At 32.7% G+C, this 18,360-nt stretch overlaps 1 protein-coding gene across 3 annotated transcripts; it reads right to left on the bottom strand.

Annotated features, from left to right (window-relative positions):
• Positions 1–6,162: 6,162 nt before the first annotated feature.
• Positions 6,163–16,334, bottom strand: LOC111022815 (protein transport protein SEC23 C). 3 transcript variants are annotated; one of them, XM_088126630.1, is made up of 12 exons: positions 15,368–16,333; positions 15,110–15,283; positions 14,795–14,956; positions 13,358–13,497; positions 12,618–12,693; positions 12,358–12,533; positions 12,184–12,277; positions 10,015–10,092; positions 9,319–9,480; positions 8,944–9,207; positions 8,151–8,255; positions 6,163–6,623 (listed from the first exon to the last, which is right to left on the bottom strand). In XM_088126630.1, exons 1-12 carry the CDS (start codon positions 16,091–16,093, stop codon positions 6,483–6,485), a joined length of 2,298 nt encoding a protein of 765 aa, XP_087982756.1. In that variant the 5' UTR covers positions 16,094–16,333; the 3' UTR covers positions 6,163–6,482. The 3 variants fall into 3 exon arrangements, with proteins under 3 accessions (XP_087982756.1, XP_022155777.1, XP_087982757.1); XM_022300085.2 differs by having other exon boundaries at positions 12,184–12,265; positions 15,368–16,331; XM_088126631.1 differs by lacking the exon at positions 6,163–6,623 and adding an exon at positions 6,655–6,826 and having other exon boundaries at positions 15,368–16,334.
• Between the last annotated feature and the right edge of the window lie 2,026 nt (positions 16,335–18,360).

The raw sequence follows: 18,360 nt of genomic DNA, 5'->3' as shown, positions 1-18,360 counted from the left end.
CATGTTGAAACCCTAGAAATGAATAGAAAAATAAAAAGGGGATAGAGGAAAGAGAAACAGCATTAATTAGGACAAAAGCATAAATTAAAGTATTGTTATTATAATAATACAAAGTTTAGGAAGGCAGAATTAGAATAATTTAATTGGGGGGTTTGTAGATATATTATATTGTTTGATTTAACAAGTGGCCTAATAAAGTTGAATGTTTATCTCAATAATTACACCCATAGAGCAATACTTAGCAATGTTTCTCCCATGGCTATTATTATTGCTACTATTATTTATAAAGGAATTGTGTTACTTTATAAGAGGAATGGATTCTAAATTAGGAACAAAAGTTTTTGGGGAGAAAAGTGGTGTAGAGCTAGTGAAAGCTTATTGTCATTCTTCAATCAATATAATATGGAAAGTGAGTATGAGAGAGGGTTGGATGATTATAATACTGTAGTGTTTTCCTTTTCTTTGAAGAATACATTACAAATACATGTATGATACTGGAATTAGAATCTAGGACTCTTTTAAAAGAGAGATATAAGTCACACTATAACTCCTGAATTGCTCTACTCGAGTTGTCGCGTGGTATTTATCAAAGAGACCGTAATATCGGTGAAAAGACCATCCACTTAATTTTATCTAAGTTTCATTATCCTAAATCACTGAGGTTCGGGTCCATAAGGAGTGATAAGACCTCAATGACTATTAGAGTGGAATTAGACTCTTAAATATTATAGGTACTTTTTACTAATTTCATCATTTTTTCATTCTGGTTGCGATATATATAATAGTCATATGGCCAAGGCCAATTTGAACGTCCCCAAGAGATAGTTTGGGTGGTTAAGAAATATCCTTGAGGTCTTGTGTTCAAGTCACATGGAACACAACTCCGTCAAGCAATGACCCATTGCGTATCACTACAAGAATAAAGGTCTTTCTCCATGAACAAAAAAACATTGGGATTTTTCCCCTTTGCCATGTGGAGAATAGAGAAATGTCGAAAGATCAGATCTCCCCCGACTGAAGGTCTTACCTACCTCCGATCTTATGCACCCGACAACCTGACCTTCATGACAACACGAGTAACTGCCAGTCGAATACCATGTCGGATCCTCTACCTATATACAGGATTCCACTTCCACATTAGGTATTATATTCTATCTCAGTCATAATACCTAGGTCGAACTTAAATTGAATTGAGCATCGGATGTTTGTCTTTCTTGAGCATGCATCTCCTAGCCAAGACACTCTCAAACTCGTTCCAGTCTCCTCTGTTGACTAGTTCCGACCTTTGACCGATTTTATTATTGCACAAACAAACGACATAGTTCAAGTAGTTAAGACATCGTGCATCTCTCCTAAATGTTAAATCTTCAAAATCTGGAATTGTTTAAACTCAAAAGAAAAAAAAAGGTCATGATAAGTGGAAGAGCTAGGTATCATAAATACATAAATAGTACCTCTTATGACTTTATGAATATCACAGTTGATAATCTTGTTAATAAATTATTAAAGTAACTTTCAAACAATAGAACCTTACTTTTTCCTAAAAGAACAAAAGATCATTGAATCATAAGAAACAAGATATTACATCAAGATATCCATTCATGGAACTATATAAATTATTTGTTAAAATAAATTCAATTTTTTTAGTGATTTGGCACATTAAATAACATGTATATGATTAACTATATGTTTCAATAGTTATTAAATGTTACTCGTGTTGACATGTTTTTCCATGATTAACTATATATGTTTCAACAAGGGAGTGGCAAATTTGACAAAAACATTTAATAAAATTAGTAAAATAGTAACCACATTTAGTTTTTCAAAATATAGCACTTAAAAAAAACGGAGTACAATTTTAAAATGACAACTTTACTCAAATGATATATATTTGTAAAATATCTATAATATATCTAACTACTGATATACTATTAATATGAGTATCTGTCCAATATGTATGTGATCTACATCTAACATAATATAAGTATCTAATATATTATTGATATACTATTGATATGAGTATCTGATATACTATTGATATAAGTGAAAATTTTTGCTGTATTTGAAAATTTTAAAAACTGCTCACATATTTTGAAATACATAAAAGATTTTTGTTACCTACTTCCAATTTCCAAATCAATAATTATAACAATACATTTCCAAATAATTATTAAAGGTTGGTCCTTTAATAAATTATGAAAATAGCTTTTATAAATAAAATGTTCAATATTAATTTTTATCCCCGAAAATTGACATGTTGAGTGGAATTATCTTCTGAAAATGGAAATTTTAATGAGTGGTAAAAATTTGTTGCGATATTTGTAAATTTGTTGCATGGAAAATCATTTTGTTAATATGACAAAAATTTTTCCTCGTATATATCACTAATCTACCCTTTCTATATCATTAAAAAATTATACCACCGATATTTTTAATATAAAGTGCACATCTTTGATATACCTAATATAGCACCTATTGATCATCAATGTATAGATCTTATATTTATATCATTCTTGCAAATATTTTTTCATATGATAAATCTACTACTTATATTTGGTTAAATCCTACTATTATTATTATCGCAAAAGTTACTTTAAAAAAATGCCACCGAAATAATACTCATTGATTGTCTGTCATTTCTATTGTATGGTGTAGCCACAAATAACTTGTCACGTTACATTTTTGTTAATTCTCACTAATACTAGAAACATTCAATAACTTTAAATCAAAATATAAAGAACGATGATAAAACTTTCAAAAGTAAATTAAGCATAATACCAAAAATGTAATTTAACGTATAACAAAATACGTTATCTTAAAATGTAGGAAGACCATTAGGGATTTCTTAAGAACACGAAACAACACTTGGTGGAGCATTGTGGACCTTATTGGCTTTGGTGGGAGTGGTTAATTTTTTTAATTTGATAATTAGGGTTTTTTTAATAGTGACTTATTGTATGGTTTCATATTAAATAATAAATTAGCCAACAACTCTTGAAGCATATGAAGAAGAAACAACAAATGGACCCAAGGATTGAATTCAATAATATAGAGAGAGATCAGTCCTAGGGTTTTGATCAAAATGTTAATTTTTTTAAATATGTACAAAATTAATAAATTTTGTGGCAATTAATAAGGGATAGGGCTATTGGATCCTCTTACTCTAATTAATGAATTTAATTTTTTTTTTATTATTTACCCTGATGATGTTGTGAGATCTAGATAAAAGATTCTTGTTAGGTCACAACTTTTTAAGAAAACAATATTCTAATTACTAAGGTGTCAATTGTGATGTTACTTTGATTTAATTTATTTAGTGGATATATATATATATATATATAATCATTTCTCTCTTTGACTAAGTTAAAAAAAAAACTGGATAAATTAAATATAAAACTTGTCACTTGCAGTGTGTGTATATATATATATTATATAATCTCTAATAATTTTTAAGTTTTGGTTTCAAAATAAATAAATAAATTTTAAAACTTTTATCTTTTATCCTTCAAAGTATTAAAACTTTTTGGAGTTAGAATAAAGAAATAATGATCATTATAATATTTTAGGGTATAATTTCCTATACAAGTGTTATGGGATGAAGTAAAACAATAAATCAAGAATACGGATTTCAATCCTAGCAAGCTAAGTTCGGATATCAAGCAGTTGCCCGATCGAGAACTTAAAGTTGAGACCTAAGAAGCAAACCCGACCCAAGGATTAAGGACCAAGGCCCACAGGCAAGTAGTCTGTGCGTCGGTTGGTCGACTTTAACGACCAAATCAGTCACAAAATTGACCAATCGACGCCGACTGGTCAGCTCATGCCCAACTAGCCCAACAGTTTGATTGGTCACCCAATTTAAGTCTTCCATTCTAGTTTGAAGAATATCTCAAGCCCAACGACTTCAAAGAAGAAAATCCATAAAGCCTAAACTATTAGAAAATAAAGAGGATATCCCATGAAGAAAGGTGATATTTTATCTTATCTACGGAATTAAAAGAAGAGATTAGGAGGAAATATTCACAATAGAGGTACGCTACAAAAAGCTACTTTGTGTTATGCTTGACACCAAACCTCGATTGGATTTTGTGTGGCTCATATCAATGTGTAATGTGTACTCCTTCTATGATTTTACAAGTTTTGTCGAATCACTTTTATTCTACAAGATTAGTGCAAATTTGGTAATTTTGATTGGTCAAATTTCTACCAAAATAATCATTTTTAATGACAAATAAACTTTCTGAAACTTTAATGACTAGAAATGATTATTTTTAAAAAATTTTAAAATTAAAATAAATATTTTAAAAGTTCAACTACTAAAATATAATTTAAACCTTATTTCTATTGATGCAAAGTTAATAACTATTTTAATCAAATTTTTTATTGAATATCTGTAATTTAATAAATTTTTGTTTTCACGTTAGTTTTCTTACCTGATATATTTTATTTAAATGTGGTATTAAAGTTATCCTTTTGAGGAAAAAAGAGTGCGACAAATGAGTTATCAAATACGAGAAGATACTAATTTCTGCAGCTCATTATCCTAAAATAAAAGTTTTGACAATCAGCCCTTGGTATTTGAAATGTCTTTGCATATATATATATAATAAATTGGGATTTTTTTAAATATTAACATTTTTTAAACAATTTTCAAATATTTTCAAATTTAAATTTATTCCAAAAATAATGAAATAATGCTTCATAAATCTGCCCGCCATTGTCAATTTCAACACTAGGTGGTATTGTATATCGACACGCCATTGTCAATTTCAACACTAGGTGGTATTGTATGTCGACATGTAGTCATGTTGCTTTTTTATGGAAAATAAACTATAGGTTTAATCTAATATACCAATTTGGTGGAGTGTGGTTATATATCCCTCTTACCAATACCGAGATTTTAGGTTTAATCTCCAACCCTCGTAATTTTTCTTTTTTAGCAAATACAATGTTATATTATTGCAATTTTTTTCACTTTTAAATAAATTACCTAACATATCTTTAGGTTGGTAAGATGGATATATATCCACTACCGGACTGGTATAATTGTTTAAAATAAGTACATATCGTCTCTTCAATTCAAGAGACAATATGAATAGTTTGCTTTTACGGAAGAGCAAAAAAAGCAAAAAAATAATAATAATAAACGTAACTACACATCTTTAGAGACAATATACAATGTCATGTATGTAGGTCATCTCTTGACCACCTAATGGCAGAGGAATTTATTAAGCATTATTTTTTGAATAAGTTTGAATTTGAAAATATTTTTAAAATAAATTTTTAAAACTAACAATATTTAAAAAAATTCTAGAAAATTTCTATTAACAATAATAACTTAAAACCAATATTTGTCATATTTGAAAATATAGCAATAGCTTTTTGGTTTTACAAATATGGTAAAAAATTTAAAATAATATATTTGTTTTTTATTATTCTAATTTCGACCTTGTTATTTATGAAGATCGATATACTTAATATAAAATATAATAAATATTAGGTATATAGTTATATAATTAGATAACTTATATACTGAATATTAAATATATCAATATATAACTGATATGAAGTATATTAGTCGCACTAAATATGTATGAATGATATACTTCATATTAGATATATCACTGACAAATTCTTTAAGTAACATTCAAGGTCATCAGTTCAAAAATACATGGTCCAACAAATCATTCATTTGATAACGTTTCTATTTTTTGTTTCTTGTTTCTCATTTTCAATTTTTTAGAAACAACCCTTTGGTAATTGTTCATATTTCTCGTTTCTCAATTTTAAGAAATGTTTTCAGAATTTTGTAGAAAATTTGGACCAACAAAATCAAAGTTTCTTGTTTCTAGTTTCCAATTTCAAGTTATTTTCCAAAACATAAATTTAAAACATTATTATATCATTCTTAGCTTCTAAAATGCATAATAAACATTATAAAATAATCATATCATAAAAATGTTAATATTTAATCTAAAAATTAATTTCCATACAAAAAAAAATCTTTTCTAATTTAAAATTTCAGAGAACAAGAAACAAGAAATAGTTACAAACATGTTTCAATTTATTTTTCAATTAAAAAACAAAAGAACCAAGAAACAAGAAACGATTCAAATTTTTATTTTTAAAAAAAGATGAAACTAGAAACAAGACACAGCAATATTGCCAAGCGGACCCAAAAAGTCTATTTTATTAGTAAAATTTCCTATTCAACAAAATTACAGAACTCAGGATACCTTCCTATGATTGCTTGATAACAATACCATGCAATGAATTATGAAGAAGAGAAATCAAATTTGATGAGAACACTACCCTAAACGTACCCTAAAGTTCATAAATTTAAGAACATCAAAGGGTGAAAAGCATCTAAGTTTTCCCATAGGGCAGGGAGCTAATGCAATATGCTTAAAATAAGTGGAAAAGATTACTATACAAACTAGAAGGCAATGTTACAAAACTGCAGAAATCCCACCTGTGTTCTTTTATTGAACGGTTAGTCTCTGTAGATGATCCAAGAAGACTTCGAAGCTGACGTCGTCGGTGAAGATGATATCTCCACCTGGAAGGGGAGATTCAGTGTTATAGGTGGCTGATGGATTCAGCTTTGCAAGAAGAAAACGTGCCTGCCCAGAAGAGAAAAAAAAATGTTAATTGGAACAGAAGATGATATAGGTTCTTCCAGAGACTAGAAGAGGAAAACCGATTTCGGAAATCGTTGTTAGGTTCATTCTGATGGAATCCCCACATCAAAATTAATCTTTTGGTGTAAAGGGAAATGAGTTGCTGTCAAATTTCTCCTTAGGACTCAAGGACACAGTTGTACAACCTATAGAACAGATTTCAAGTAAGGTCGTTGTTGTCATTAGATTTTGACTAGCAGTATTTGACATTGGATGAAAATGAGAAATAAACAGAGGTTCACAATATTAACTTTACTGAATTCACTCAGTAAAAAACATTTTCCATGTTTCCTCCCATTATTTAGATTTTAAGACTGCGACTTGCATTTACATATTGTTTCAAAGTATGCAAATAGCTCTATCCTTTATCTCTCATTATTTGGAATGGGAGTCTTTTTTTAGTCTCGTGCTGCGTGTCTTTTTGTTTTGTGGCTCCTTTTCTCTTGGGCTTTCCATTTTTTATGGCTCGTGTATTCTTCGTTCTTCATTTTTCTTATGAAAGCTGGTTTTTTCCATAAGAATAAAATACATATATATACAAATAGCAGTGAATTGTGAAGATGATAGTGCTCCCATATGGAGGTAGGAAGTCATTAGTTCGTTAGTTTGTTATAGAATACCTAAATGGGATAGCTCAATCGATGTGGGCTTGAGGGTTCTGCAAGGGTACTAGTGGCTACAAATAGGGGGGAGGGAGGTTGTGGCAGGCGGGTTTCTTAGTTGTTCTATGGGGCTTGTGGACTAAGAAAAATAACATGAATTTTAGAGGGATTGAGAGATCTTGTGTGGACGTTTGGGCTATTGTTCAGTTTCATATTTCCCTTTGGGCCATTAGGTTTGATTTTGCTAGATGGGAGCCTGTTTAGTTTGACTTTTGTTAGGCTGTTTTCTGTATGCGCATTTGTATTGTTTCATTCTCCTCAATGAAAGTTCGGTTTTTACTACAAGGAAAAAAAAAATTATATATATATATATATAGAGGGGGCAGGGGGGAAGTGACAAGAACATCATTTTTGAGTAATTGGTTGAACTAGATTGGGCTTGGGAAAGGAGGAAGGCTATCCGGTCCTCGGTCCTACTTCATATTCCTCATGGAATTTAACCAGATCCAAGTTCATTTTCCATCTCCATTCCTCTATATGCTCTACTTGGTTCTTATCAGAAGTATTTTCAATAAACAGGAGGAATTCTAGAAGGAAATCAAGAGACCCATTTTTAAATCCTCACCTGTTTCTTGACACTATATGGGATGCTAATTCGAATTAATGCACTGTATTAAAATGACAGCTCCCTCAGTTTATTAGACCGCGAACAGGATCATGATTCAAGAAGGGAGCAAACAGGAAAAGGAAGGAGTGCCTTTGAATTTGATCCCCAAGCTAAATTTAAAAATTAAAAAAAAAAAAAGGAAAACAGAAAGAAGTATAGACAAGTCACTGAACTTTGGATGACAAGTAAAGAGGTACAAACCTGCGAGCCATGCTGATCACAGATCACCAAACGTGGTACTGGGAATCTTTCCTTAATTGTTGCATCTGCATCGTCACGTGGAGCTTGCAGCAACAGAGCAAACGCCTGCAAAAACAGTGAGGATTGTGTTTTAGGACCAAACATAAGCCATTTGTAGTCAACTTTATGGCCACGTCAGTTTAATTTTTTTTTCTAGTATCAATACAGAATAAAAATGAAAAACCCACAGAAATAAAAAAAGGGAAAAAAAAGGTGTCTCCCCGTATTGACATTAATGATATAGATAATACTGGATAATAATCTAAAGCAGATGCTCTTAACCTAATCTTCATGTAGAAATATAATTCCAACACGGTGAAATAACTGCTTGAATGATTCAATTACTTGGTCATCTATGCCGCCGAAACTCTTGTGGGTTGAGAAAGTAAGCAGAGAAATAGAAGCCTCGATTAAAAGGTAGTGTGATCAACAAATATAATAATCATTTACTTCCTAGATAGTTTATAAAGTAAAGATAATACAAGTTATTAGGATATCTTAGCCATAAATTTATTTCATGGTTTCTTTATGTGAAATGAAAATGTACACTAATTCTGCAGTACCATTAGATAAATATTCAGTATTTCAAAGAGTGACAGCAAGATGATTTCCACCAAAGATGTAAAAGGCTAAAAGCCTTCTAATCATGCAGCGAGAATTTTAACAAACTGGGACACGGTGCACTCCCCCTGGGTGTTCTTTTTCCAGTTTCCATTTAATTAGGGGGGAAAGGGAAAAAAAAAATAAAAGATACCTGATGTTCAGGCTGATTATGATACCCAGCTTTTCTCCACTGAGCAATAGTTGCACCATGGAAGATAACAACAGTGAAATAGGCATCCAATAGCAGAATTCTATCAGCTGCAATGGCAGCTACATCAAGAAGAACTGGTTCTGGGACTGAATGAAATGTGTAAGAAATCAATGACGGTTGGATCATTACAACAGAATTAGCAACATTCTCACGGTTCAGGATCATTCTGAAGTATGCAGTCTCATCAGGACTGTTATTAAAGACCTTCAAATTTCACATTGAATCAAAAGAATGTTACAACATATTCTGACATTGGTTATAAAAATCTTGAACCTAATTGATGTTAAAAGTTGTGAAAATATATAAAATAAATACCTGCACAAACTGAGATCGTCGTAAATGAAAGATAAACTGAGGGAATATTGAAAAACGTGGAGATAAGCTGAAGGAAGATGGAGTATCCTTTTGGTAATCTCCAAAACGGGAACAAAGATGAATCAATGATTTATCCAACCATCTTATAGGATCAAACTCTGCCTGAATACCAATTTCAACTTTTCAATATTAAAACAAAATAGCAATAAATAAATTGTTACAATACAACAAGGAAGCATACAGAAGAGAAAATACTAACTTCGCAAACAACAACTACAAGCGTATGTAGCTATCTCTACCATCCGGTATCAAAATATATATTCTATTCAGCACTAGATATGCAGCTATTACTACCAATCTTAGTTAAAATGTTTGTTCTTGTAAGTTATAAAATAGCCTGAATTATGAAGCCCAAATTCCGAACAAAGAGCTGATAGTATAACAAAATAAATTATAAGTTCTGAGTAGAAGATATTGTTTCAAATTTTGCATCTTTCACCAAACTGATTCTTAGGCCAACGTGTCATTGAAAATGCACTACAAATGGAAGGAAGAAACAACTACTATGCACATTCTTTTTTTATAACAATTTCAGAAACTACCATTATTAATAAAATTCCAAATTTATCCATACATGTCCAAAACCATGAAACCAGCATTCAGGATTTAAAAACTAGGAAAAAACAATATAATTACCTCATTTTCCATCTTGAAGGAAACTAGACGTGCCATAACTGCAGCAGCAGCTTCTTGGTCAAACCCCGCAATCAAGTCCTACAACATAATTGCAAATTTTTCCTTACTAAACAACCAAACATTGAAAAAGAATCCTGAAAAATTGGAAGGTCACCAAGATGAACTTATTTATAAGGACGTCATGCGAGTTTTACAAGTTGGGTATTGTTTCTAAAATTGAATTCTTACCATCCTGCTGATGGAGAATTTTTTTATAAGATCCAGTGGAGAAAAGGTTTTTGGTTTATATAAAGAACTTATATTAGAACCCTATCTTCTATAATCTAATTAATGGTAAGTCTCGGAGAAAGTCTTTTACTTCTAGGAAGCTTGGGCAAGGTGATCCTCTATCTCCTTTACTTTTCATTTTGGTAATTAATGTGCTTAGTAGACTTTTTTCATGGGGGTTGAAAGAGATTTAGTTGGAGTGGCCAGTGGGATGAGACAAGGTTCATCTCACTCATTTGCAATTTGCTGATGATATCATTTTTTTCTTCGGGGAAGGATTATTCATTCACTAATCTGAATTAGTCTAAGCACATTTTTTAGTCTACATCCCATCTGAACATTAGTAGGAAGTTCTATGACTGGTGTTAATTGGCGACCCTGCTAAGCTTGGTAGGTTGCTTGCCACAACTTGCTAGGTGTGAGATTGGCAATTAGGTAAATCTTCAATCTTCCACCTACTTGTAGTCCAAAATCATGGACCAACTCCTTTATATCTTCTCCCAGAAAAAACAAAAACCCACAATGTTTCTGTACTTTTTTTTATTCCTCAGATTTTCCACTTCAAAAGAGCATCATTTGATAAATCATCATGGGTTCGCCTAGTAGTCAACAAGGGTCAATGTAAATAGTAAAGGACTTAAAGAGAATTGGTTCAAACCATGGTAGCCACTACCTAAGATTAAATATCCTACGAGTTTCCTTGGTAACCAAATGTAATAGGGTTAGACAGTTGTCCAGTGATTAGTCGAGATGCGCGCAAGCGGGCCCAGACATACGGATATCAAGGGAAAAAAAACCTCGTTTGATAGAGAAGTTGCCATTATGTTGTCTCTTGTTCAAGAAGTTCGTTCATGTTTTGGTTATATGCATCTTAGGTATCTAGATTATTCGTGCAGTCTTTCGTGTAAATATTCCCTTTCCCATTTACCGGCGTCCCCCTTTCACTCTTCAACCCTCTTCTTTACCAAAATTTAGAAGAATATCCCAAAAAGACAGACTTTTAGTCTTCAATAGGAGCAACACCGTTGATTTCATCCAATGGTCTTTCCCTGCGGTTCTTGGCCCACAGTGGTATGTTTTAAGTAAACAGAAAATATTCACAGTAGACTTCGTGTTATTCAGTAGTCACTGTAGGCTATCATTCTTCAATCTTCATAGTAGTTACAAAATGGTTTTCCAATCAGCAGTAATGGAAGAGAGAATAATTACAACAGACTTGGACATAATATACCAAGAGAAAGCCAGCCATAAAAAATAAATAAATAAATAAACTCTCTCCCAATTCTTCTAAATTTCTGTTCAAGTTTCACACTCATCCATTCCTCTCAGTGCAAATTTTTCAAAAGTTGCACAAAAACCGCATGGCCCCATCTAAATATCTGGCCTTATCTTTGAAGTTATGACCACGGAGGAGTTAGACTATGAAATTCGTAATGATCCTAGAGAAAACTATTTGATAGTTAAGAACCTCAATAGCCTACTCATCAGTACCTTTATCTTAATCAATGGAAAATATTCCAGCTATTCAGCCTACGGAAAGGTTTCTTGTCATGAAATTTCGCTTGTGAAGTGAAGTTGTTGGCTGGAAAACAACTTTCTGCTTTCTAAAACAATAGTTCAGTGAGAACATGTTTGGGCAATTATGTCTTAAAGTTGTTTTCCCTTGTTTTCTTTTATTTCATTTTCACTAACGACTTAAATTAATTCTTCCTTCAATCCTTCTAAAATCATATTATTGTGGATAGCAATTACAACATGTATTGAGCTTTACGAGTCACCAGAAAGCTATTCTTTAAAGCAGACAGAAGTTCTATAGAAAAGCCCCCTAACATCCCCAACAATCTTGTACTAAACAAAATCTACGTATAGGTGGTGCATCAAGTACAGGAGTCCAACACTCACCTGTATGCTTCCAGGTCCAGCAACCCATCTTCTAGAAAGGGTTGTAACACGGAGTCTCATTTGACCACTGTTGTTCTGATAACTGGAATCAAAGCTGAACTAAGTAAGAAATGATTTTATCTACCTAAGCGTAATAGATGAAATAGCTAGAAAGGTAAAGTTCAGGCACCATACTATGTCAAAAATTGAAAGTAAAATTGATTGCTGGCAGATTGAACAGTAGCATCTGAGCTCTCCTTTTTAACAATTTCAAATATGAGACTTAAAGTTGTTGCTTTATCAAGACCACACATTTTCCATGCACTTGTATTTCCTTGACCAATGACAGTGTCTGAGCACAAAGGACCTTTCTGCACAAAAGCCAGCAAAATGAACTTCAAAGATGCAAACATTTGGAAAGAAGAGGCAGGCTTTAGTTATTCCTTAGGTAATACCTTTTCAAGAGACGCACAGGGACCTATAACTCCCTGAACTTTGATATCCTTTGAGCAATTGATCTCAAATATACCACTACAACAATATTTAAAGGAGGAAAGAAAGTTAGAGATTAAAAGCTACAGACTAAACTAATGAAAGAAAACGCAAAAACTTTGATCAATCTTGAATAATTCTAATCTTTAATCAAAGTCTTCCACAAATATTTAACTCCCCAACTAAACTAAATATACAATGAATTCCACATCCCTTCTCCACAATACATCTCCCAAAGCTTTAATGTATAAAGAAACTGAGGAAAATATTACTTAACAAGTATCAAACATGATTCTTATGGTTCTGATTAATATGTCACAAACACGTCTACAAATTGGCAATCTGAATTAATTTTAATAAAAAATGAATCACAAACACAAACAATCAGATACTTTACTAGTGTCCAAGAAGGGGACAAAATACAAACACGTTCAATTAGATTACAAGATTGAATCTACAAATTTTTACATATTACAATATATATGTCCTTAAAGACATTATTCTTTTTCATTAAAAAAGATTAACAGGAATTGTTCATTGAACTCCTAAAAGGTATAAATAATGTGAGGGGCATCCAAGTGGACAATAGTTCATAGTTATACTATAACAGATAAATGTAAGCCAATAATTAATCATTCTATTACTAAAGAAGAAAAGGTATGATAAACTCTTTTTCCAAATGTATATGCAATGAAAAGCTTACTTTGATGATAGGCCAAGATCATAGTCACCAGAAAAAACACGTTTAAGTGAATCCTTAAAAACTGAGTGGCCGAAACTTTCTGCAAGCACAACAAGCCCTCCAGTCTTTTCAACTGCCACTTTAAGTTCGGCAACACCTACCTAAAAAATATATTTTAAATTAAAGGTACTAAATCTCAAAACATGTGCAAAAATGCATATGAACAATAGTACAGTATATCAATGTCTATTATACATATTGTAAATATAAAATAAAAGAAATAGTTATCTTTTATGGAGCATAATTAACGTCTACAGCAGTAATGTGAGCTTGCCAAAGCCAAATTCCTCTATTTCCTTTCTGGCAGAACAACCTTACTCAGATAACTGCTTAGTCTTCCATAATATAAATCCAAGCATCTTTGACCAAGAATAAATCTTAAAGAACATAATGCTTCCTTTTTTTTTTTAACAAGAAACGAACTTTTCATTGATGAAATGAAAATGAACAAAATACAAACTCTCGAAAGAGTGAAAATACAAAATAAGGGAATAAAGAAAAGATAAGAAAGACATAATATCCAGAAAAGACATAACGAACAAGGAAATCTAAAAATACAAGAACAACTCTAGACTAATGAAAACACCCCAATTATTAAAAATAATTGTTGGGGAATAATGGGAAAAGGAATCCGCCAACGAACACCAATTAGAGGCCTTAAATTTGGCTGAATTGAGACAATCGGACAAAGATCTCCGCTTGCCCTTAAATAGCCTTGTGTTCCGCTCAAACCATAATTCTAAAAGGAAGCTTTTAACCGCATTAATCCATAACAGACGAGTCGTAGAAGAGGAATGTATATATCCTCCACACAACAACTGCATCAAGTTAGCTTCAGCTTTTAAATCGAAAACCCAATCAATCTTGAACTTTCTAAAAAGAGATGACCACCCTTCCTTCCCAAATGAGCAGTGGAAAAAAAGATGATCAATATCTTCTCCACTGTTCTCACAGAGGATGCAAAAGGGTGGAAGTAATGAGGCTGAGGAAAGTTTCTTTTGAATCAAATCTGCAGTATTTAACTTCCCATGATAAAGAATCCACGAAAACACATTTACTTTCCTTGGGCTTTTGAATTTCCATAATGCTTCCTTAAAGAACATTCTTTTTTCAAATTTAAACTACCACGAGTTAAATAACAGTCATCCATGTAAATAATTTACATGAGAATCTTCTAGTAGGACACATTCCCATCACAAATCACAAAAGTTACAAGTTTCCAACCAGTGAGTATCATTGCATTAGGAAAATTGCCATAAGAACCGTTTAATATATCCCATACTCAACTGAATCTCGTTAGAAATAAAAAAACAAAAAAAAAATACGTAGTAACCATAAAGGATGAGAGCACCACCCAAAAATTAAAAATGGAGTGAACCTATCCATGGTGCAGATTACCTGGTCAAGAGCACAAGCGAATAGATCAAGTACATGTCCCTGATGAACTAGCTGCTTTGAGAGTGCCTCAAAGAACTTCACAGCTTTATGATAATGAGGTGCAGAATCTTTATCCAAGTCCTTATGAGACCGAATTGGTTCAGTTAAATTTTTAGAAACAATCTACAAAGTGAAAATGAGGAAGAAATAAGGATCATTTCAGAACCCAATCCAAAAGGCATTAAAAAAAAACCAACCAAAGTCAAAAAATTGAACAATTAGTTTTAAATGATTAAAAGACAATTGGTGCAATGATATTAAAGAAAAATTCCTTACGGCACCCGGTCCTTCAGTCGACGGGCCACCAACAAATGCTAAGATTCTTGCTCCTGTCCCAGGAACACAAGCGCCAAGCAAGCTGGCTGCAATGCTCAGGGCAGTTCCAGTGCACCTCGGGGATCGCTGGTCCGCTGGAACAGCCCAAGGATCTTTCTGTAGCTCCTCCAAAACCTATTAATTCGAACACCACTTTCAATTTCAATTCAACAACAGCATCTGGCAGTCATTTCTATCTCAAAGTTCGTAAGTACGTACTGAATTAAGAGCAAACTCGCACTCAGACTTAGACAGCAGAAAGCGGGCAATACTCTCCGTCGAAAGTCCATCTCTAGCACCAGCAATGACACCTGTAGGTGGCTTAGGCTTCTTGAGAAAGAAGCTCATCTGCTCCAGAAGCTGCTCCTTGGACACATCCTTGGAGCCCTTAAACACAAATGTCTTTGGAATCTGACCGAACCCCAATTCGTGAACGTGAACAAAAGTGCCAAACGTAATGAGTCCCACCAGCGAATTATCAGGAAGCAGATCAATAGCCTGAGACAAAGCAGATTTCAAAAACGCAATCTCCTCCTCAATTATACAAGTGTCCAACACAAACATGAACACCGGAGGAACTGCCGCCGGCGTTTCCCCAGACGACTCGTATTCGATGGTGGTGTACTGCGGGAACAGCTCAGCGGGAAGGTTATCGTCGGAAATAGAGGCGTAATGTGGAGGGAAATGATTCCGCTGAAAGCAGAAGGGACAGATCCAGATCTTAGCAGCGAAATCGACTATGGAAAACGGATTGAGAATGGAGCGACATGTTCGACAGCGAAGCGGAGAGTAAGGTAGCACCGGCATGTTGGGGAAGGCTTTGATCGGCGTGTACATGGCGGAAACTGGAACTATGCAGTTGCTCGCTTCTTGCTTCGTCCCGGGCACCACATTCCACGGCATCCGCACGCCGTCCTGCGTCTCTAAATCAAGAAATTCCGCCATTTCCACGAAGATGGAAGATTCACTTGTATCAATTCAAGTTCGATTCCGAATGCAATCTTAGCATGAAGCAGCGCCGTGATCAGTCGGAGAGATGAAGTTTTCCGACGAACGACGAATCGGAATCGGAATCGGAGGGGAATAGAGAGAAACAGTGATCTGATTGCGAAGAAGACGCTGGTGCCCGCGTTCTAAGAGCCGGCATAATATGGCGGATCGATTTGCCACTAATATTTTCTTCGTTTTTTTTTTTCTGGTTTATGTTAAAATATTACTGGTTAAATTACTATATTATCAATTTAATCTTTTAAACTTTTAAAAAATTTGGTTGGTGTTCTAAGAAAATATTCAATAAAAAATTATATTCAATATTTTGCATTTGTTTAAGAAAAATTAGTAATGTGTACGTAAAGTTGGTATTTTTCTTAAGTACAATATGTTGGGAGAGGATTCGAACTCATCACCTTTTAGTTCGAGATATATGTCAATTACCGTTGAACTATTCTCGCTTTGACCGTAAAGTTGGATAGTTAGTGGAAGCAGTGTTATGCCAAACAAAACATAACTCAAGTAGTTAAGGCAAGGTCTCAATTAAGAGGTTGTGAACTCGATCATCCATCCCCGACATATTGTACTAAAAAAATTTTAAGTATCATTATATTGTATTATCATGTGTTAACATGTCGATAATTTTCATCGACATTTTTATGAATTGAAGGGTTGGACACTACAATTAGTCGATATTTTTAAGAAAATGTCTAAATGTGGAATGATATTTTTTGGAACATCCATTGACGATACCAATATTTATGTCAATCTTTTCCTAAAATTGAGACCTCAAATCATCCTCAAAATTAACAATTATATAATTTTATGGGTATTTGCAATTATGCATTTAAATGTAGAAAATAATTGCAATAAAACTAGATGATAGTAAGCAAAGCAAGCATAGTTTAGCAGTAATTGGTATATATCTTCAATCGAGAGTCTGAGTTAGATCCCAACTCCTAAATGCTGTAGTTAGAAAAGAGAGGAGGACAAAAAACTCAATGATGGTAAGATTTATTTGTACTGATTTTGTTACTAGACAGATGATTATTTAAATTTTAAATGGTAAGTTGGATGATATAATTGTAATAGCTCTTATAATTCATATTTCATATGAAGTTTTGGTAGTTTTTTTTTCTTTTTATTTAATATCAAAATTAATATATGTATAACATTTTATTGTAGCTCTTTGAAAATTTGAGATTAAAAAAAGGTTCAAGTATGACAATATAATGTCTAATTATCTAAATTTTCAAAAAAAATTCTATGTAAATTTCATATGCGATAAAAAAGCACACGATTTTATAAAATCATACGATTTTTTCAACAATCAAACTTATAACATTGCGGCATATATCAAAACAAAAAAAATATAATTAAATTTTTGTATGTATCTAATAAATTAAAAGAATAATAATACAATAGTCGTGTAGGAGGGAATATCATATGTGCTTAAAAAGAATTAAAAATAATAAGGTTTAAATGCTATTTTAGTCCATGAAAATTTTTAAAAATAATCAAGATATTTACTTTTGTCCATAAATTTTCTAAAAATAACTATTTTGATTTTTGTTATATTATCTTGTCACCTATTATCCACTCACTCAATAATCACATCATTACTATACAGGCTCAAAGCACACAATAGCAATTTGTTTAAAGTAAGATAAATTATCAAAATGATTTTTCTTTTTAATTCGATGATTTAAATAGACATTTTGAAAGTTCATGAACCAAAATGAAATAATATATGAATTCGAAGTTTGCACTTAAGGATCTAGGTCAGTTGAGTTATTTCCTAGGCATTGAAGTACACAGATTATCCTCTGGACTTATTCTAAACTAGTCCAAATATGTTGATGATCTTCTCCACAAGCTCCAGCTTGAAGGTCTCAAACTGGTCCCGTCTCCGTCTATTGTAGGGAAGCATTTATCTTTGTATGATGGGCACCCACTTCCTGATCCCACAGTATATTGGTGCTCTCCAATATCTCACCACCATTCGACCGGACATTTCCTACATTATTAACCACTTGAGCCAATTCTTGACACAACCAACTGATGCTCACTGACAAGCCGTAAAACGTGTCCTCTAATACCTCAGTGGTGCAAAATTCATGGAGCTTTTCATCCAACCTTTTGACCATTAAGAAAGTTTAGAGATCAAAATAGATATAACCGAATACAAGTGACCACAATAAGATTTAAACCTAAATTAATTT

The sequence above is a fragment of the Momordica charantia genome, assembly GCF_013281855.1.
Source record: "Momordica charantia cultivar OHB3-1 chromosome 7 unlocalized genomic scaffold, Mcharantia_2.0 BLBB01000007.1, whole genome shotgun sequence".
Lineage (NCBI taxonomy): Eukaryota > Viridiplantae > Streptophyta > Magnoliopsida > Cucurbitales > Cucurbitaceae > Momordica > Momordica charantia.
The sequence above is the reverse complement of the archived record's forward strand: the minus strand, read 5'-3'. Positions and strand labels throughout refer to the sequence as shown.